Below are 19542 nucleotides of genomic sequence, written 5' to 3' on the forward strand. Positions count from 1 at the left end.
GGAAATCCATCGTATCCCTCAGGCATACTGAGATTCTGTTTTCTAGAATTACCAGGGCTTTCCTGTCACTCCTCAGGCATACCCCCCATAGCTGGAGGGATTTCCAGTTGCCAGGGTTCTTTGGTGCTTTTCTTTGCCTCCTGCAGAGATGCTGAGCTGTGGACACCTCCAGAAAGACCAGCACTGCCTCATGAGAGTATCTCCTGTTCCTCTTTGCAGGTTTAGGTTCCTTGTGTAGTCTGCACATCCAGAGGGGATGTGTCATTCTCTCTCTACCATTATAAACTGGCGTGGCCTCGGGCATTCATCATTTGTATGCCAGGAATTGCTAACCTAGGCTCTGCTATTTGAAGGCTTAAAGACTGCAGATCAAAAGTGGACATAGAGGGCCTTTACAATGAGATGATAGGCCACTAGCTGGCAGTCTCTATTCTTAGTGTTCATCTAAGCCATGACCATGTCCTTCAGATACAGCTTTCAGATACTTTTCATGTGAAAGACTGGGTGCCTCCAGTCAACGTGTCAGGGCCCCACAGGGAATTAGCACATGTTGTCAAGCCCCATTGGCATACCTTCATGTACTCTGCTTTTCTGTACTTCAGTTCTGTAATTCATGTACTCTTTGGTCTGCCTGTCTTGGGTATTCTCAGCTTGGGGAAACTCGATGAGCCCGCACACCATCCTATGAACAGAACACCAGTCACAGCCAGGGACATTCCGAGCAGACAACTCAGGTCAGGGCTTCCGGAGAGATTCCCAAGAAGGTCCCTGCCATCTGGCAGATGGACGCCACTGACTGTGGTCTCCTCTCCATCCGCGGTGTCCTCAAGGCCAAGTTACATGCTTCTTTGTCTCATTCTCCTTCCCTTTAGGTCCGCAGATCTTTCCAAGTCTTTGTATGCAAAGGCAGATTTTGGTCTTAGATTATTCCAGCTCCTTATAAACCAAGACTGAATCTTGTGCCTGTCATTGTGAGCACTATTCTGTAAAGGAATTTTTTTTTTTCTGGCATACCAAATCCAGAGCCATAATTGGACAAGTTTAATTGGAGTCATTTCAATTGAGCATGTAAAAAGGGCATTAATCACCGTTCACACAGGAATCAGAATATTAGAACAGGAAAAATTCTTACAGAATAAAGTTTTTCAGGTCATTGGGTAAAGGGGACTTTCCTCTTTTTATTTATGCTTCCATTAGGATTTTGAAGGAATGTCAGTGTCCTGTTATTAACTCTAATAGCTTGTCCCTCACAGCCAGGATGGTTTGGGGCCCTCTGGCTCTCAGGTTACCTGTGTAAATACAGGGATTCACTTGCCAGCACCCAGCTCTAACATTTGCTTAATAAAGAGCAAATGTGCAGAACCCAGCAGCGGCAGCAGCCTGGCAGAAGCGGTAATCTGAACAGGACAAACATGCTTCCTCTTTGTGCGATGCTCTTTCTCCATCCTCCTGCCAAGAGCAGGATATCAAATGAAGGGGAGGTTGTGGTTGGAGTCAGTGAAGTGAATGTCTAAGTGGCACCTGCTTCATTCAACAGATCTGCTTTCCTGGGGCCTCCCAGTACACATCTGCTCCTGACAAAGCCTCTTTTCTCCTCCTGTTGGTCAGACTGAGAGCAAAGGCCTGGCAAGGAGACATACTGGTTTTGCTTTGTCAGCACAATTGCCTGTGACATTATAATTACACCAAATCTTCATTATTAGAAAGGCCCCAATTTAGAGATTTTCAGAGCCTAAATGGGATTTTCGTAGTGAAATTGATTTAAAAAAAAAAAAAGAAAAAACTTTGCCATCATAAAGCCTAGCAATTGGATCTGAGAATCATTGAAGGAGTCTAAATATGGAAACTGAGACATTGCTGTGAGGGAGACTACAAAGACCATGCTATCAGATTGGCTCACTAGAGAGGCGTCCAGCAGTCTTCTGACTCCGCCCAGCCCAGCCTCCCCGTATTCCTGCAGCACTGTAACGTGCATCTACACTGCATTGCTTTCACATGCTGATAGTTTCTCATGCAGAGTTCTAGGGGGTTGGAGGGTATTAAAATAAGTTGATGAGGTATGGCAGTAAAGGAAAGAACCTGTGATTTAAATAAGGGAAATGCCAGAAAACTATATTTTAGGTAAATACAAAGCATCCAATTTAGATTGAGTTTCCATTTCAACAAAGGCAACCCTTAGAGTGTTACGCAGTGTGAGTGTATGTGTCTGTCGGAGGCACATTTATGATATGGAGTTGGCACACTGGAAGCTCTGGAAAGGTTTTAGAGCTGTGCTCTGGCTATTTAAACTGTTTAAAACAGAATAAAATTTCAAAAGAAGTTCCTCAGTCATGCTGGCCACATTTCAAGCGCTCTGTAGCCACCGTGTTGGACAGCACTCAAACAGAACGTGCCCATCATCACAGGAAGCTCTGGGGGACTGCACTGTTTGGGGTTGGTCTGAACCTCTTGAAATGCCTCGACTGCTTAAGGAAGCCTGGGAGTTTCTAGTGCAGCCTTGTTGGAAGGAAAAAATGAAATATGCCTGAATGTTTCTGGAACAACTCCTTCCAGCCATATTACCTAGACTGTGTTCTTGTTCAGCTTTTTGTATTTTTTTCCTCCAAGGATTTCATGTCCTTTTCCCACTCCTACCCCCCCCCTTTTTTTTTTTTTTAAAAAAAACAACCTGAATTATAAAAATGAATGAGAAGGGAATTTAATTTTAGAAATGTCCACTTTCAGCTGACCTTCTCCTTGGCCTTCTCCTAATTAAGCTTTCACAGCCCTGCTGTTGGACCAGACAGTCCTTTTCTCATTAAACGGAGCATCTTATTAAAACAAGAGGGCATGTGAACACTTGAGCCAAGAGTGTGCAAACGAATTGTGCATTGTGTGGACAATGCTGCTGGGAGTGGAACACTGGGCTACCAACACTTTCCATTTCCAGCAACTCCTGGGACCAAGGACAGGGCCTTTAATCTTGCTTCTTCCATTTGTCTGTGTCTAGTAGCTACTGCACAGTTGCTTTGACTCCTGGAGAAAGCCCACGTAAAATAACAACACTACTTCACATTTAGACCGTGTCTTTTTTCTCAAGAACTTAAGTCATGTAAGCATGATGTTATTTATCCTCACAGTGGTCCTAAGATACAGAAGTGGCCTGTTGGTTTTGCAAATGTGAATATAGTCAACTCTTACTTGTTACCTACAGATTATCTGTCATGCAGATTACTCGTGACACATTTTAAATCCTTGGGCAATTTCTCTGAGCGAGCCAGTATAAGCCTGGACCATCTCCTCCGCCCCGACCCAGCTGCTGGGTACTTAGGGAATACAAATTAGTTTTCATATTAGCTTAAAGAAGACATAATTAGGAAGGTAAGTGCTACAAGAAAATCACATCACAAATTCCAATGGCAAGGGGGAAATATGAGGGAAATGACCTCCTCTCCCTTCAACTGAACTAAAATCTGGTGGTCTAAGTGCACATTAGCACTTGGTGCTGGCATGCTTGCCGAAGGCTTTCCTCAGGGGTGGAAGGAGCGAGGCTGTGCACCCTGCACCGGATGTGCATGGGAAGCTGCAGCGCCGCAGCGGGGCTGGTGGCCCATCTTGCCCGGTGCTTTTTTTTTTTTTTTTTAACAGTTCTGTGTTATTGTCAGGCCTCTTTATGGCAGATCGTGCAGGTCGCAAGTGGATCCTGACTGACAAAGCCACAGGTGGGTTCATCTTTGGGGAAAGAAGGAAGCAGCTGGAGGATAGAGTCACTGTGAGGCTGTCATTCCAGGCGCTGCTTCCTGCATGGTTGGTGGGATTCCTCTTCTGTGCAGTCCCCCTCACTCGGTCACCTGATCGTTTTAGTAACCATTGATTATCGGATTTTTCTAGTGTTAAATGTTTCCTTTGCATTGATTAGCTGGAATTCTTTTTTTTTTAAGAGACAGGGTCTTACTACATTGCCCAGGCTGGAGTGCAGTGGCTGTTCCCAGACACGATGATGGCGCACTACAGCTTCGAACTCCTGGCCTCAAGTGATCCTCCCACCTCTAGTTGGGATTCTTTATTTATAAAGAACTTGTCCCCATTAACAATTTGGCTATGCTAAGTACAGTTCAGACAGGAAAAGCAGGAGAGAACTTTGATGAAGTTTATTGGGATAGATTTCTCTCCATCTGACTCTAAAGCCCCATTACTGTCTATTTCCACTTACGGATCTGCTTTTTTCAGGTGTCTCACTGCCCAGAACAAATTTAATTCTGCCCTTTATGTGCTCTTAAAAAGTTTTAGTTTTTCTGTGGCTTTTTCCTAAATGGTGCTCTACAGATTATGCTGAGTGAGGGGATGAAAAGTCACAAGTACATCTTTGGAAGCTTCCTTGCCTCAGCGTATCCCTGCTCAGATAGAAGAGGCAGGGGCTGGATGACAGGCACATGGGAGTTCGCTGTATTCCTCCCTCTCCTGGGACCTATTTGACATTTTCCATCATAAAAAGTTTGAAAAAAAAAAAAGAAAAAGTTTGAAAATAATAATAACAGAAAAATAAACAAATCTCCCTTCCTAACTCTGAGTAACTCCTGATTGTACCTGCTGTTCATTTCTGCACCTGACTGTTGCAGGCTCCTGGTGACCTTCTTCTTCTTCTGTTTGTCATCTGGGTTCCACTTTCCATTTTAAAGTATTGGTGCACTCTGCATCTCCATCCTCTGGCACACACACCTCAACCTGAGTGTTGTTCCCACCCTTCTTCCTAGTGATTTCTTCTGGGAATTTACTGGGTACCCCTTGCCCTTCTCTGTAGCCAGATCACATGTCCTCCAGAGCAGGGGTCCTCAACCCCTGGCACCACAGGAGGTGGGTGGCAGGTGAGCGAGCATCACCACCTGAGCTCCACCTGTCAGATCGGCAGCGGCATCAGATCCTCATAGGAGCACGAACCCTATTGTGAACTGATGATCTGAGGTGAAACAGTTTCATCCCCAAACCATCTCCTTCAAACCCCCCATCCATGGAAATATTGTCTTCCACGAAACTAGTCCCTGGTGCCAAAAATGCTCGGGACCGCTGCTCCAGAGCACAGGCATATTCCACAAGCTTTAGCAGAATGCTTTCTCTCCTGCCGTCTTCAGTTTAAAGCCTTCTTGGCAGGGTCAACAGGCCTTGCAGTTAGCTTGTTCATCCCCACATTGGGAGCTCAATTTTCAAAATAATAAACCATGGTGGTTCTGAATACTGAAACACAGAACCCTGATTTCATAATGCTCCTGGGCATCTCTAGTAATTTCAAAAGGAAATCATGATATTATATCTCCAAAATAGGTTTTGAGATATCTTTACTTATAAAGTAAAAATGAATTCAGTTTTAATATTTGGCCTGTGGGATGCGGGGCATGAAAAGCTTCCTGGTGGTCTGCAAAATCAGGCAAAAGATAGAGTGACCCGGTCTCAACCAGAGTCACTCCTTTGAATGTTATTCCAGAAAGCAGTTTTTCTTAGTCTTGAGATGGTCCAACAAGAGAGAAGAAAACACTGGGTGCTGAAAAGCACCCTGTGCACCAAGACACCTGTGAGGCTGCTCTTGGCTTCATGAGAATATTCCGTATTTGCCAGATGTAAGACATATTTTAATCCATAAATCCTCCAAATGTACCCAAAAGCCTTGGACTTAGGAAACGCGGAAAAGGGAGATTAAATGTCCCAGAAGGAGCTAATAGAACAGAAACAGAACCACTGGGAAAGAAATGCTTTTTCTCTTCCCCGCTTGCCCTACTATCATGAGGTTACTTGGACCTCCTTTTTGTTTGATATTGACATTCTCTTCATGACCTTCCTCTTCTTGCCCTACATATGTCCTCTTTCCTTCTAGTCCTTGGTATCGTCAGCCTAACTGATGTCTGCCTGCTAGACTAGCATCTTTACTGATTTCCTGTTATCTTCTTCCACTTCTATACTGGCACATACCATGCCTGTTTTTCTTCATATAGTGGCTTTCCTTAGACGTCAGCCACTGATGTAAATATTTTTCCAGGCCTGTAAATGGAAGATTTTTAAAGGACTTCCTTCCTGCCTGTCACCCCTAGAAACATCTATAGATACCCTTGCTGGCTCCTTAAAAACTCAAGCAATATAATCCATAATTTCATTTCTTACTCATGTATTCCCTCCTTTCTAATCATGGTCCCGGTTCCCATTTGGGCCAGTATTTCCTTGATGTACATAGTTAGCGTTCATGTTCATAAACTAAAGAAGGCATTTCATAATGTAAATTTTCCTTTGGGTTTTAAGAATTACTTCTCTTCCACCAACTGTCATGTTTATTATTTGTTTAGCTCTCTCTTTTTCTCTCAACAGCCATCAATATTTTTCTCCCAACTAAAGATATTTCCATGACCAACTTGGAAGGCCTTCGGGCTGAAAGATTCAGTTACAGCAAACAACAATTCCCAAAGGTTTCCCAGACTGTGAGGGCAAATGAAAGGCCCATTCTTCCTCAGGCTGTCTGTCCTGCTCTATCTTGTCGTGGGGTGAGGGGAGGAGGGCCTGCCATGGTGCTGGATAACTTCGACAGCCCTGCAGTCCTGTGCTCTGCTAGGCTAAAGCCTGTTAGTTTCTGGAGGACTTCAGAAACGTATCAGGGTGATGACATCACATCATACTGCCCTGATCGTATTTTTCACATTCTTAATATTGGTTAGGAGGAGTGGTTTCGCCTGGTTGCTTATTGACAAATGCACTCGATTAGCAACTGCTTCATCTACGTCATGTGCAGTGCCAGTTCTGACCATCGCTGTGTTTCAGAAGGGAAGCCGCCTGCCAGTCCATCTGCCCTGATTTCATGGCTTTTATCTTTAATCTTTACATCTTTGAAGGCCTTTGGCGAATGATGTGCTTCCTGGCAGGAGAAAATCACTGCTGAAAGGAGACCTGTGTTGTCTCTGCTTTTCTTTCTGTTTCCCGAGAGCTTTAGTCTAACATCTGTGACCCCAGCCAGACTTCATCAAACTTCGTACTCAAGAGTCATCTTTCAAAAGCAGTGGCGTTTATTATATACCTACTATGTGCCAAGCACTGTAATAGATTTTAATGTGTCATCCCATCTAGTTCAGCAGCCCTGTAAGATGAGTGATCACCATTTTACATATGAGGAAACAGGCTCATAAGCCATTGAACAGCAGAACCAAGATTCAGATGTAGGTCTTTCTGACTGCGAAGCCTTTAATGGAAACAAACAGCCTACTTTTTCTCACATAAAATGCACCTGATCCTACAGCACCATGAGAATGTGGTTGTGGAGAAAATTCGACTTCATTCTGGATCACAGTAAAAGGCGTTAAGGCTGTTCAGTCTGTGGAGGGCAAGACTAAAGGGTTCTGAAAATCATGAAGAGTATGATCAATGATTCATTTTCATATCGTATCCAATTATTGAGCACCTCCTGTATTCAAGTTGCTCAGCATTAAAAGACAGTCCTCGGCCGGGCATAGTGGCTCACGCCTATAATCCCAGCACTTTGGGAGGCCGAGGCAGGTGAATCACCAGGTCAGGAGTTCAAGACCAGCCTGACCAACATGGTGAAACCCCATCTCTACTAAAAATACAAGAATTAGCCAGGCATAGTGGTGCGCACCTGTAATCCCAGCTACTCGGGAGGCTGAGGCAGGAGAATCTCTTGAACCTGGGAGGCAGAGGTTGCAGTGAGCTGAGATCATGCCACTGCACTCCAGCCTGGGCAACAGAGCAAGACTCCGTCTCAAAAAAAAAAAAAAAAAGTCCTGCCAACAATGCAAGCGTGCAGATTTATAAAAAGAACAGCAGCAACTCCTTGGGAACAGGTCAGCACATACCTGAGCCAAATGAATAGTGGTGGCAATAAAGTCACAGGAGGGAGAAACCAGGTGGGCTGTCCCCTCCGAGGCAACCCCATGAACCATGTGGAAACCGCCAGAAAAACTGGCCTGAGACTGGCAGGGCCTAATTCCAGACAGAAGGACCTGCCTGAGGAAGTTCACATGGCATCCAGGGGACACATGTGATTGTAATGACGGGATAGAGTACGGTGCTTGCGGGAAAGGCTACATAAACTCCTTCAACTATTAGCTATTTGGACTTTATTTTCCTGATCGGAGAAAGCAAAGTAATTTTTTTATGGGATTGCTTTTGCCAAACAATATTTTAAGATGTTAACCATGATATATATACTTATTCATCCAATAATACTGAATACTGAAAGAAGTTAGCCTTGGGAAAAATAAATTCCCTCAAATAAAATAAATAAATTCCAATTCCACATATACATGCACATATGTGTATGTGTGTAAATTCCATTACACAATAGGCAAGTGATGAAACTCATTGCCCCAGGAGAGATCTGGAAGAGAGTAGATTGGCTCATGAATGATAAATCCAGAGTGTGCAAGGCTGTGACCCTAACCTTTAAAGCAACTCTCTTTGGCGCCCATGGTCTACCACAGTGCTCCCCTGGTGCCACCATCAGAGACAGACCACCATGGCCCCTTGTTTTGCAGCGTGCAAGGCCAGGCTTATGAGTAGATGTCATAATCTGCCACCCATGTAATGTGATTTGAGAGGCATCACTTTGTATGGAAGTTTTAAAAGATCCCTCTGGCAAGTGCTAAAGTAGCGTGATTACAAAGGAAGGCAAGAGATGGTAGTGTTTATCCAGGGAGGCAGGAGGAAAAGTGTTGAATTTGGGGTCTGTATTTGAAGGGAGAGAATCAGCTGGTGCGTTGAATGTGAAGTCAAGGATGACTTCAGAGCTTTTGGCCTGAGCAACTAGAAGAATGTTATTGCCATTTATTTGGGAAGAGTGGAGACTTGGGAAAAGCATGTTTCCCCCATTTTGGCTGAAGAATGATATTCATTAAAAAAAAAAAAAAAAAAAAAAGAGCCATGTCAGGCCTCATTGTCCTTGACAGGGAAACGTGGTCCTGCAGCCAGTTCTTCCAGAGATTTGGGTTCGACTGCTGCTTGATGAGGAAATCTTTGTGTTGGCACCTGAACTTTCTGAGTCACCTTTGACCTTTTTTCCATTTTGACCAATTCTATAAACTTTACCATGAAGCTTGAGAAGAAAAGCAGCAGGGGGCCCAAAGAGGACAGTCCTCTCTCTCCCTTCTAGGTCCTTCCTGGCCCTAGTGTTAAGTGTTAAGGACATTCTAATATATGGGAAAACTCCCAAATCAAAGGCCTGGGCCCCTGACTTTACCATAAACTCAGTCATTTGGGGAACAAAATCAGCCCTCCTTTGATCTGTGTTGAGGGTTTTTTTTTTTATATATAAAATTTTTATGTTTACTTTTGAGTTAAAAAAAAAAAAAAAAGATGGGTTGTATTTACTAAACTGAGTGAACTCTAGGGTTGTGTGTAGCTCTGAAATACTAAAATCTTCAGGACGTTAGAAGTATGTGCCTTTATGATGAGCCCCTGGTTCTGGCTCTGACTCATGAAAGGGAAGGAGCCCTGCCCTGTGACTTCTCTAGGGTCTCAGCGGAAGTCAAGTGACATGCAGCAGGGGTGAGAGGGCTCGGAAAGGGGCTGTACTGAGGCCAAGGGTCTCATTACCAGGACTCTACAGGGGCCCTGTGAGAAAGAAAAAGGAGTGCTTCCACCCCTTAAAGTAGAACACGAAGGGCTTCCTGTTGCTTAATCAATTGAAATGACCCAGAATACAAGCTTGGATTAACATGCGCCTCTAGATTAGGGCTAATCAGGGGCAGGCTGAGCAGATGCGGGGACAGTCCCAGCCTGATTACTGTACCTCAGCATTTAATCATCTCTCTTCCAAGGGCAGCTGCCCGACTTAGTGCATGCTGGGCTTCCAGGCCTCCAGCCCCTCCCCCTTTCCCTTGCCAGGGACATGAAGGCTGCTAGGTCAGAGACACTGAGGCGATTTAATCTAATCCCATGTCAAAATGGCTGTGTGAGAGAGAGAGAGGTCTTAAAATCCCTACAGTGGGATGGTCATGCATTTATTTAAGGTGGCAGTAGACAGAAACTGTGTAGAAAATAGCGGAATTGGGGTTCCAAGGCATGCAAGTTTATGAAATGACTCCCATTATGGCCTCCCTCTCCTGGGCTTCTAAGGTGTGTGGCTGTCCTCACCAGTTACTCATCCCTGGGAGCTCTGGGTGGGGACCATGTCCTCACCCAGGTATGGCCAAATGTGCTTCTTCCCTGTCTGGGGTGGAGTACAGAAGATGGAATCTTTCAAAACCAGCTTTATTTGGATGAGTCTTGAATGTAGTATTTTTTAAGTTGCTTTTTTTCTTGGCTGGAAGCTCTTGTTCCAAAACAGCCTCATCACCCTAAGGCTCACCCACCTTAATCACGCAGTCCCTAAAAGGGACACATGTTAAATCTTAGAAGGCAGGTTTCATTCATAGTAGTAGAAAACATTCCAGCACCTGCTGACTGCTGGCCACTCAAAGATGGAGACTTAATCCCTCCCTTAAGGAATCTACAATCTCCTTGGGGACAAGACATGCAAGCAGTGAGGATGAATGAGGCCACTGCCTCCAAGGAGCCTGTACAGAATGCTGAGGAGGAGCATGGGAGAAGCGGACCCAAGATGGGGAGGAGAGAGGCTGGGGCTAGCTCTCGGAGGAAGGGGAGGAGCCCCCTCCAGGCACAAGCCATGGAGGTGTGTGCTTGGAGAACCTCAGTCAAGTAGTTCATCTGGCTGGCGTGTGAAGTGAGTGGGGATTAGTGGATCACCAGGCTTAACCGAACAACAGTGGCCGACGTGAAGAGTTTAAATACCTGCAAAGGGGTTTGGACTTGATATCCCGTGAACCACTAGAAACCACTGAAGAATTGTGAAGAACAGCAAGATCAGGTCAGATATTCAGAAGATCATTCTGATGATGGCAGTATCACCCAATAGATAAGATTTTTGCATTAGAACCTTGCTTCATTTTATTCTGGGGAAAATCTTCCGTGATACTATAAAAACTATTTTACCAACTGGGCATGGGCCCACATCACAGGAAACCCAAACACATCACAGCCAGGGTGAAAGAAATTCAACTTTGGCAATTCTTTTAGTTTGTGTTCACACCAGCCCTAACCCAGATGGTTGCTGTTAGAAAAGATCTCCCTGCACACTGTAGTCACTGTGTTTGCACAGCAGACTTGTTCCCCAAGCCTGGAGCTTTTGGAACTGAATGGAGCCCAGAGGCAAGAGCAGTGAAATGAAGCTGACCTTTGCTTCTGGTTTTGCTTGCTACTTGCCAGCACGTGGGTTCCCTGGAGGAGTACACAGGTGTCTTGGCTTTGCCACTGGGCATTTTGGGTGATTTCATTAACTTTGCCTGTTTGACCAGAGGAGAGCATGATCATGATACACTGGGAGGAGGCAGGGGACTGACGGGGTTGTACGGTCTTCACATATATATACTCAGGCCCATGCCTTGAATCTAGACGCTGGGGAGAGGGCCCAGCTGCACACTGGTTGAGGCCGGCAGTACATGGCCCTTGAGGCTATGCTGATAGCAACTTGTGGCACACTTTGTACTTCATACTATGAGGAACATGAAATAAGACAGAGCCAGGCCTGATCTTGAAAGAATCCTCTGTCAAGTGGGAAGGCCTGTTGCAGACATGCATCAACTGGCCCAGCCGGCTTATCCATGGCTGTCCCTGGGCCTCCTGAGAATCCAGAGGAGGCTGCTCCAGCATTGATGAGGCTGGGATGGGGCAGGTTCCACAAGGAAGGAAAGCTGACCCCAGTGTAAAGGGAAGGAGTGTGGGATAAGTCTATCTCATGAATAACCTGAGCACAGGCCCAAAAGAGTGTGGCTGATATGGGCCGGGCGCGGTGGCTCACGCCTGTAATCCCAGCACTTTGGGAGGCCGAGGCTGGCGGATCACAAGGTCAGGAGATCGAGACCATGGTGAAACCCTGTCTCTACTAAAAATAGAAAAAATTAGCCGGGCGCAGTGGCGGGCGCCTGTAGTCCCAGCTACTCGGGAGGCTGAGGCAGGAGAATGGCGTGAACCCGGGAGGCGGAGCTTGCAGTGAGCTGAGATCCGGCCACTGCACTCCAGCCTGGGCCACAGAGCGAGACTCTGTCTCAAAAAAAAAAAAAAAAAAGAGTGTGGCTGATAGATTGGGGGAACTGAGAGTAGTCTGGGGGTGGGGGGCACCTAGAGCACAGGGCACCTGTGACAGAGTGAGGGAGATGAGACTGGAAAGATGGACCAGGGCAAATGATGAGAGGCCTTGAAGACCATGCTAAATCATTTGAGCTTTATTATAAGCTTTGGAAACCTTTTTAAAACCATGGAATTTAAATGTTTGAGATGAGGAGAGTAACACATTATGGAAAGATAATTTGGCTGGGTGTGGCGGCTCATGCCTGCAATCCTAGCACTTTGGAAAGCTGAGGCAGGAGGATCACTTGAGCTCAGGAGTTCGAGACCAACTTGGGCAACATAGTGAGACCTCATCACTATTTAAAAAATAAAAAAATAATAATAAAGATAATTTGAGTGACTGGGAAGGGGTGAACTGAAAGAGGGACTGATTAAAGACAGTTAAGAGCCATTTGCAAAGGTTTAGTTGAAAGAAATTGAAGCCCACAGTTTTGTAGGCCAAGGTCTGGCCCTTCAGCCTGCTTTCCCCCATGCCCATGTGTACATAGAGGCTGGCCTCTCTCCTCCTCCTTTCAGGTCTGCATTGCAAGTGTGGGGGCGACTGGCCACGTCTTCCATTTGTGTGAGGGCACACCAGAGGAGCCAGGGTTTCTAGTGATCTGTCACCCGAACAGCAAGTCTCACGTCATGAAGTCTCATTGCATCGTCGAATGCTTATCCCTTTTCCCTAAACTGGCAGAACTTGCTCCTAGAAAACAGTTACATTACAATTTAACATTGGAAAATAAAATCTTATATTTGATTTTTTGCATTAGAAAATATTTTGACAACCCTTTTTTAAATTAATTTTTATCTTCATCAAAGTACCCTATGATTTAAATGTCAAAAAGAACTAAAAGGGGTCTCTCTGGGTCAGTTTTTCAATAGAGTGGGTGAACCTCAGAGGCCCAGTCAGCAAAGGTCTTTAGGTGTAGATGTTGGGGTTGGTCTAATCAATTAAATTCAAACTTCCCACTCATTCTCATTTTTGGCCTCATCCCTTTCTGCAGTAGCTAGGCCTCTACGTCCTGAGCCCTGTGTGAGCATAGGAGTTGCCCCTTCCACTTCTCTGATAAATCAGAACCATTTCACATTTGCTTTGCATCTTCCAAAAAAATGTTGACATCCCTCATTTATATCCTTTTTTCCTCGTTCACTGTAATTGTAGTTTCAGAAGGAAGAGAGATTGATGTATAGATTAGTTACTGCCTTACTGGGAATCCTTTTTTTTAATATATTAAGTTATCAGCTTTCCCTTTTTAGGCTGGACTACCTTTATGGAGGTTATGTGCTTCTTCCTTTAAGCCATCCTTTCTACTCTGAAATAATAGTGATATTAGGGAGTAGATGGGGTCTTTTTTTTTTTTTTTAAGTTGACACCAAAATGTGTTTTTGCATTTTACTGGTGTGTGAAATCTAAAACTCAGGAAACAAGTGACCTAGGCTTTAAAAATAAATAAATAAATAAATAAATAAATAAATAAATAAATAAATAAAATAAGCTTGACTATGAAGGAAGGCACATAGATGGAGCAGTGGCCAGAAGACAGGATAGGAGAGGGACAAGTTTTTTCTTTTCAGGCTGAGAGAGACTTGAGCATAGGCAGAAAGAGGGTTGAAAAGGCAGTGTAGCCAAATATCAAAGAAAAGTAATGGTGGCCTGTTCTGAGAGGGAGAAGACAGGCCGGGGACATTTCACACCTGACAGGCCTGTGCTTCCTAGATGCAGAGGCAGGCAGGGCCCTCTCACGGCAAGCTGGGGAGGCCCTACCCTAAGGCATGTTTCCACAATTCCTCCAAACTTTTCTTTCCTGATAGTCTGTTTTTAAAAAATTAAAATGGCCAGGCTTGGTGGTTTGCGCCTATAATCCCAGCTATTCAGGAGGCCAAGATGGGAGGATTGCTTGAGGCCACGAGTTCAAGACCAGCCTGGGCAACATAGCAAGACTCCATCTCAAAAAAAAAAATTATATTAGCCAGGCATGGTGGCACATGCCTGTGGTTCCAGCTACTCAGGAGACCGAGGTGAGAGGATCACTTGAATCCAGGAGTTCGAGGCTGCAGTGACCTGTGGTCACGCCACTGTCCTCCAGCCTAGGCTACAGAGCCAGACCCTGTCTCTTTAAAAAATAAAAATAAAAAATAAAAGTTAAAATGGAAAAAAGTTGATTTCATAGAAGTAGAGAGTAGAATAATAGTTACCAGAGTCGGGAATGGTTGGGGACGGGGGCAGGAGAGGTTGGCCAGCAGGTGCAAAGGAAGAATAAAACTTCTGGTGTTCAGTTACACAGTAGGGTGACTGTAGTGAGTAACAATGAGGTCTATATTTCAAGACAGCTAGATTTTGAATGTTGTCACCACAATGAAAGATAAATCTTTAAAGAGATTAATATGGTAATTATCTCGATTTGATTATTCTACAATGTATACATGTATTGAAACATCACATTGTACCCCATAAACATGAACAGTTATTATATATCAATTATAAATCTTAAAATTAATGAAAAAAATTTTAATGGGTGGGAAAGGGATGTCTTTGTGCCTGGGCCATGGGTATGTGATCACCTGGGGTTGGTGACCACAATACCTCAAAGGCAAGAGCTGGATGCCCCCGTTGAGCCAGCATCCGGGAACTTGAGCCTGAGCCCCACTAACGGTCTTCTCTTTGTCTCTCCAGGCCTGGTCCAGATCCCTGTGAGCATGTACCAGACTGTGGTGACCAGCCTCGCCCAGGGCAACGGACCAGTGCAGGTGGCCATGGCCCCTGTGACCACCAGGATATCAGACAGCGCAGTCACCATGGACGGCCAAGCTGTGGAGGTGGTGACATTGGAACAGTGACATACAGCCATATTATGGCATCGTTTTCTAGTCTACTTCAAAATTTTTTACACGTTTGCAGAGGTGCAATCAAATGGAATTAAGTCTCTCGACTTTGGAAGAAAAGTTTTGTTAACCTTTTTTTTTTTAAAAGGAAGAAAGGCAGCGGATTTTGGAATTGCATTTTTTAAAGCACCACTCTTGATTTTCTGGGATTGGTGGAGTAAGAAACTGCGTTGTCAATTTCACTGTCCCAAAAAAGCCAAATTGTGGCAGGACTTCTTTCTGCGGAAATGTGTGTGTATACTTATGTGTGTGTATGTGTGAGTGTGAATATATGTATATGTGTACATATGGACATACACATTTACATATATATAAAGTATATATATACATATATATATATGTATGAAACCCGCATGGAATTATCTGTATGAAATCAAGGTGAGCTGTGGAAACAATAATTCACCCAGTTTAGTGGGTGGTAGGGTACGTGGCCAGACACAGTCACCCAGTTTTTGTTCATACCAGGGTCATGCGTTGAGCTACTGACAAACTCAGGCGGAGGTGACCATGCCCTTCACCAAAGCTGCCTCCCAGTGGCCACACAGAACTCTCCGTGCTGGACTCGCCTGAGGAAAGAGGCTCCAGCATGGGGTGGGTCAGAGATGTGTTTGCAAGGTCCAGGGGCTGCGTGGTCTGCCAGCTGAGACGCTCCTCGGGCTGGCCCAGGTGCTGACCTTGCCACAGGCAGATGAATGTCTCGAAAGCTCCCGGGCCTCAGCCTCCCATCTCCTCTCCTTCCCAGGAATCCTTCTTGATCTCATGACTATTAAAATGTTGCTCTGGTTTTAAGGTCAGTCCTGAATTGCTCGTATATATGAACTGAAGGTAACAGAAGTATTAGGGGTTTGAGGAGTGCGTGCGTGTAAGTGTGCTTGTATGTGTGCGTGCATGGTAGGGGAGGGGATGGGAAGGGGGTTGGAGGGGTTGGAAGGGAAAGGAAGGAAAGGAAAATCTTCCTAGACCAGGATACACCTGTGGGAGCAATTTTCTCTAGCTGTCTGTAGCTTCACAGAGGAGGCGCTGGAACGAACAGGAAGGGACACCTGGTCTGTGGCCACAGCACCCCGAACGTCCACGATCTTGTGTGATCTTGGAAGCTAAGCTTGGTTGGGCCTGGTCAGTACACGGAAGGGAAGAAGGGACACCTGGCCATAGAAAACGGCTGAGGGTGTTTGCTGTGTTCCTGGATCAGGCCCTGCTTCAGAAGGGACTCCTGGAGGCCCATATTCCTGGATGCAGCCTGGAGGCCCAGGCTGGGAGCAGCTTGCCTCTTCGGGGGTGTTGACTGACTGGGTGTTCTTGATAACCGTTAACTCTGTCTTTCTCAGCTACAAGCCCTGAGTCTCCCGTGGCTGAATTCACCTGACTTTTCGACAGGTCAAATCTCTGCTCCTTGAGTACAGGAACAGCTCCTCCTCCCTCCTCCCAGCTCTCCCCACGTGTGTGATAGTGTATTTAATGTGTTTTTTTAATGCGACATTAAAAGATTCTCCACGTCTTGCTCAACCTTTGAGAGAAGTTTCAGATTCTTGTATTTGCTTGTTTTATATAAAACTATCTAATGTTCTTTATATGTTCTTTTCTGTACGTAATGGGGGGAGGGGAGGGAAATTTACATATAAATAGTCCTAGTTCTACAATGTGTTATTTTTTTAATTATTATTTTTTATCGTCATTGTGAAGTTGTCCAGGGACTTTAAAGTCCATGTTCCTTTGTGGTGAAGTAACCTCCAAATAGTTTGAGAAGTTGCCAAGACGAAGAAAAAAGCAAAACCCCAGTAGCCGAGCATGGATTCTGTGTTGTTTCCCATTCTGTCTTTGACTGCCTCATTCAATAAATAGTTCAAAATGTGGCAACGGGAAGTGGAATTGTTCGTCTCTATAGGAGCACCTGGCTTCTTAGGCAAAAGGAACTCCATCTTGGGGCAGCTTGTTCTACTTTCTAAAATGTAGTCCTCCTTGAGATCAGTGGTCTCCGACCTGTGCCACTCTGACGCTGGGGACCTCCATAAAGAAGACACTGAAGATTGCCCAGAGCCCCCTGCGAGCCTCATCACCAGACCAGCTGTGTTTCATACATTTCATATATAACTTGTTTTCTTACACTGATGTTCTGGGAGAAAAATCTAATTTTAAAAATCCTAGGCCAGGCGTGGTGGCTCACACCTGTAATCCCAGCACTTCGTGAGGCCAAGGTGAGTGGATCACTTAAGGTCAGGAGTTCCAGACCAGCCTGGCCAACATAGTGAAACCTTGTCTCTACTAAAAATACAAAAATTAGCTGGGCATGGTGGCGGGCGCCTGTAATCCCGGCTACTCAGGAGGCTGAGGCAGGAGAATCGCTTGAATCCAGGAGGCAGAGGTTGCAGTGAGCCGAGATTGCACCACTGCACTCCAGCCTGGGCAACAGAGCAAGAGTCCATCTCAAAAAAAAAAAAAAAAAAAATGAAGGTAAGTGATGGTGCCTCTCCATCTTGGGAATTACTATTAAAGTGAATTGTCTTTCTCCAAGCAGAAGCCTCAAGCCATGAGTTGTTCCCCTGCATCCTCACTCCCTGGTTTCTCACACGGCTTACTCTCTTAACGTGGCATCTGTCATCTCTCCAGCTGTTCCTCCTGCCCCATCCTTAGGACCTTCCTAGACCCCAGTGGCCTGCACCTCCACCCTTGTGCATACCCTAGCCTCAGCCTGGAATGACCTGCTGCCACCCCCACCACCCCTTCCTTTATATTGTTGGGTGTCTTGGCCGCTTTCTTGGTGATCATGATTAGAATGCTTGGATGGGAAGGCCAAGAAGCCTTTTCCTTGATGTCTGATAATGGTTCGGTGAAGCCAACTGCCTACCTTTCCCCCTTCTTCTTGCACACATGGCATACCCTCGCCTATTTTTCACCAGAGAGAATGGACTAGAAAAAGGATTGAATGCAGCCTCATCAACCACACATCCGTGCTATTGACTACCATGAACTAGCTGGGTTGTCTAGAATACCTGCTGACCAAGGGCCTCTCCAGAGGCGCCTTCTAGCTGCTGTTTGCCTGGCAAGCCTCAGATGCTGCCTTTGCCACAGGCACGTATTGACAACTGGTTTTGGTGGGGCCGATGGAGACCTTCCCTTCCATTCCTGCCTAAGTCACCCAACAGGAGCTGCTAACTCCACTGTCTGCAGGGACCAGGGAGGTCAAATCAATAAGGGAAGCCGAGGCAATTCCCGTGTGAGAGGAGGGAGTGATGGGGACAGGCAGAGTGGACAGCATCTATCTAAATGGGGCAGCCTGTCCTAGGTGCTGAAGATGGACCCTAATGCCCCATCTTCAAAATTGTCCAGAGAATCTGGGGAATCCAGATTTTTGTATGAAATGTGATTGCAACAAATAATTTACATACTCTGCAGGCAAAATAAAACACATCTGTAGACCAGACCTGACCTGAGGGTCAGCTGCATTTAACTCCGTGAATGCCTGTCATGTGCCAGGTGAATGAAGCGTGGTAGTGGCCTGTGAGACACAAGGAGAGAGGAGGAGACCTCTACATAAACCAAGCGCTGCAGTCCAAGGTGATGAGGCACCATCTGGACACAGCACTAGTGCAGAATGAGCTCTGTTACCACGTTTGAGCCCCTCAAAGGTCCTCTGTTAAGTAGTTTATCATCTAGGCTCCACACAAGGATCTGGTGCTCACAGAAACCAGGAGACTGGTCTAAGTTTACTGGCTTTAAGTCTTGCATCTGAGAAGGCCCACTGGTGACACAGGTGACTACTGGCATTATGCGAACTTGAACAAATTAGCTGAGGAGAATCGGTAGGGCAGAGCAGAGGAGGGGTTCCTTGCCCTGGGCCTCACTCAGGCCCAAGCAAGGCTCTCTCCCACTCTCAGTAATGCCTCCGAAGCTTGAGCTCTGGGCATGGCAGAGTCGTACCAGGTTCATGGTATTTCCTTTTGGTGTCAGCACCAAAACTCATCAGGGAGGAAACTGAAGCTTAATTATTTGGAGCAGAAGCAACGTGGGGTGAGGGAGTAGAGCCCGTGTTTTCCCTCTCTCTCCACCTCAGCGGGCTGGCGGCACCTAGGTCATCACAACTGGGGCTTCAGATGCCCCATCCCTGCACTCCCACCCGGTCTCTGCTGTTTACTCCCGGAGGCAGCTCTTGGAGATCACTCCGGATGCTGGCGGCAGCATGGAGGAAGAGGTACAATAGAGAGGGGAGGCGGGGCTCCGGGACTGGGCTCCGACTGAAATCGCTTTCAGCGTGGGTTTCCTCTTAGTCCCCAAGCCCCTCTGAATTTGAATTTCTCCCTCCTGAAAACCACTGGGCTGCTACCAAACATTTGTTGAGTATTGGTGGCCTGGAGTGTATAGCGGGGAAAGGAGGAAGAAGGGATAACAGTCATCTGCAGAGGGGAGCCAAGGTCCCCTGAGAACCTAGAGCCTCCTTGGGAGGCAGGAATAGGCCTGGGCCCTGAGCCCTGTCCAGGGCTCAAGCTTTGCTAGCTTGCTTCTGAGAACTATGGTCTGTCTACA

General features: G+C 45.9%; 1 protein-coding gene across 5 annotated transcripts in view; it reads left to right on the top strand.

Moving 5' to 3' along the window:
* NRF1 (nuclear respiratory factor 1) overlaps positions 1-16870 on the top strand; it is a 148890-nt gene extending 132020 nt beyond the window's left edge. For 2 of the 5 annotated variants that reach the window (XM_045388375.3, XM_045388376.3), the window contains exon 11: positions 14813-16870. In XM_045388375.3, the coding sequence (XP_045244310.1) occupies positions 14813-14976 (164 nt within the window). In that variant the 3' untranslated portion in view covers positions 14977-16870. Of the gene's footprint in view, positions 1-3627; positions 3702-6330; positions 8885-14812 lie in introns of those variants that run through there. The other 3 variants (XM_045388374.3, XM_045388378.2, XM_045388373.2) reach the window with 3 other exon arrangements.
* The last annotated feature ends 2672 nt before the right edge of the window (positions 16871-19542 follow it).

The sequence above is a fragment of the Macaca fascicularis genome, chromosome 3 (assembly GCF_037993035.2).
Source record: "Macaca fascicularis isolate 582-1 chromosome 3, T2T-MFA8v1.1".
NCBI classification, from domain to species: domain Eukaryota; kingdom Metazoa; phylum Chordata; class Mammalia; order Primates; family Cercopithecidae; genus Macaca; species Macaca fascicularis.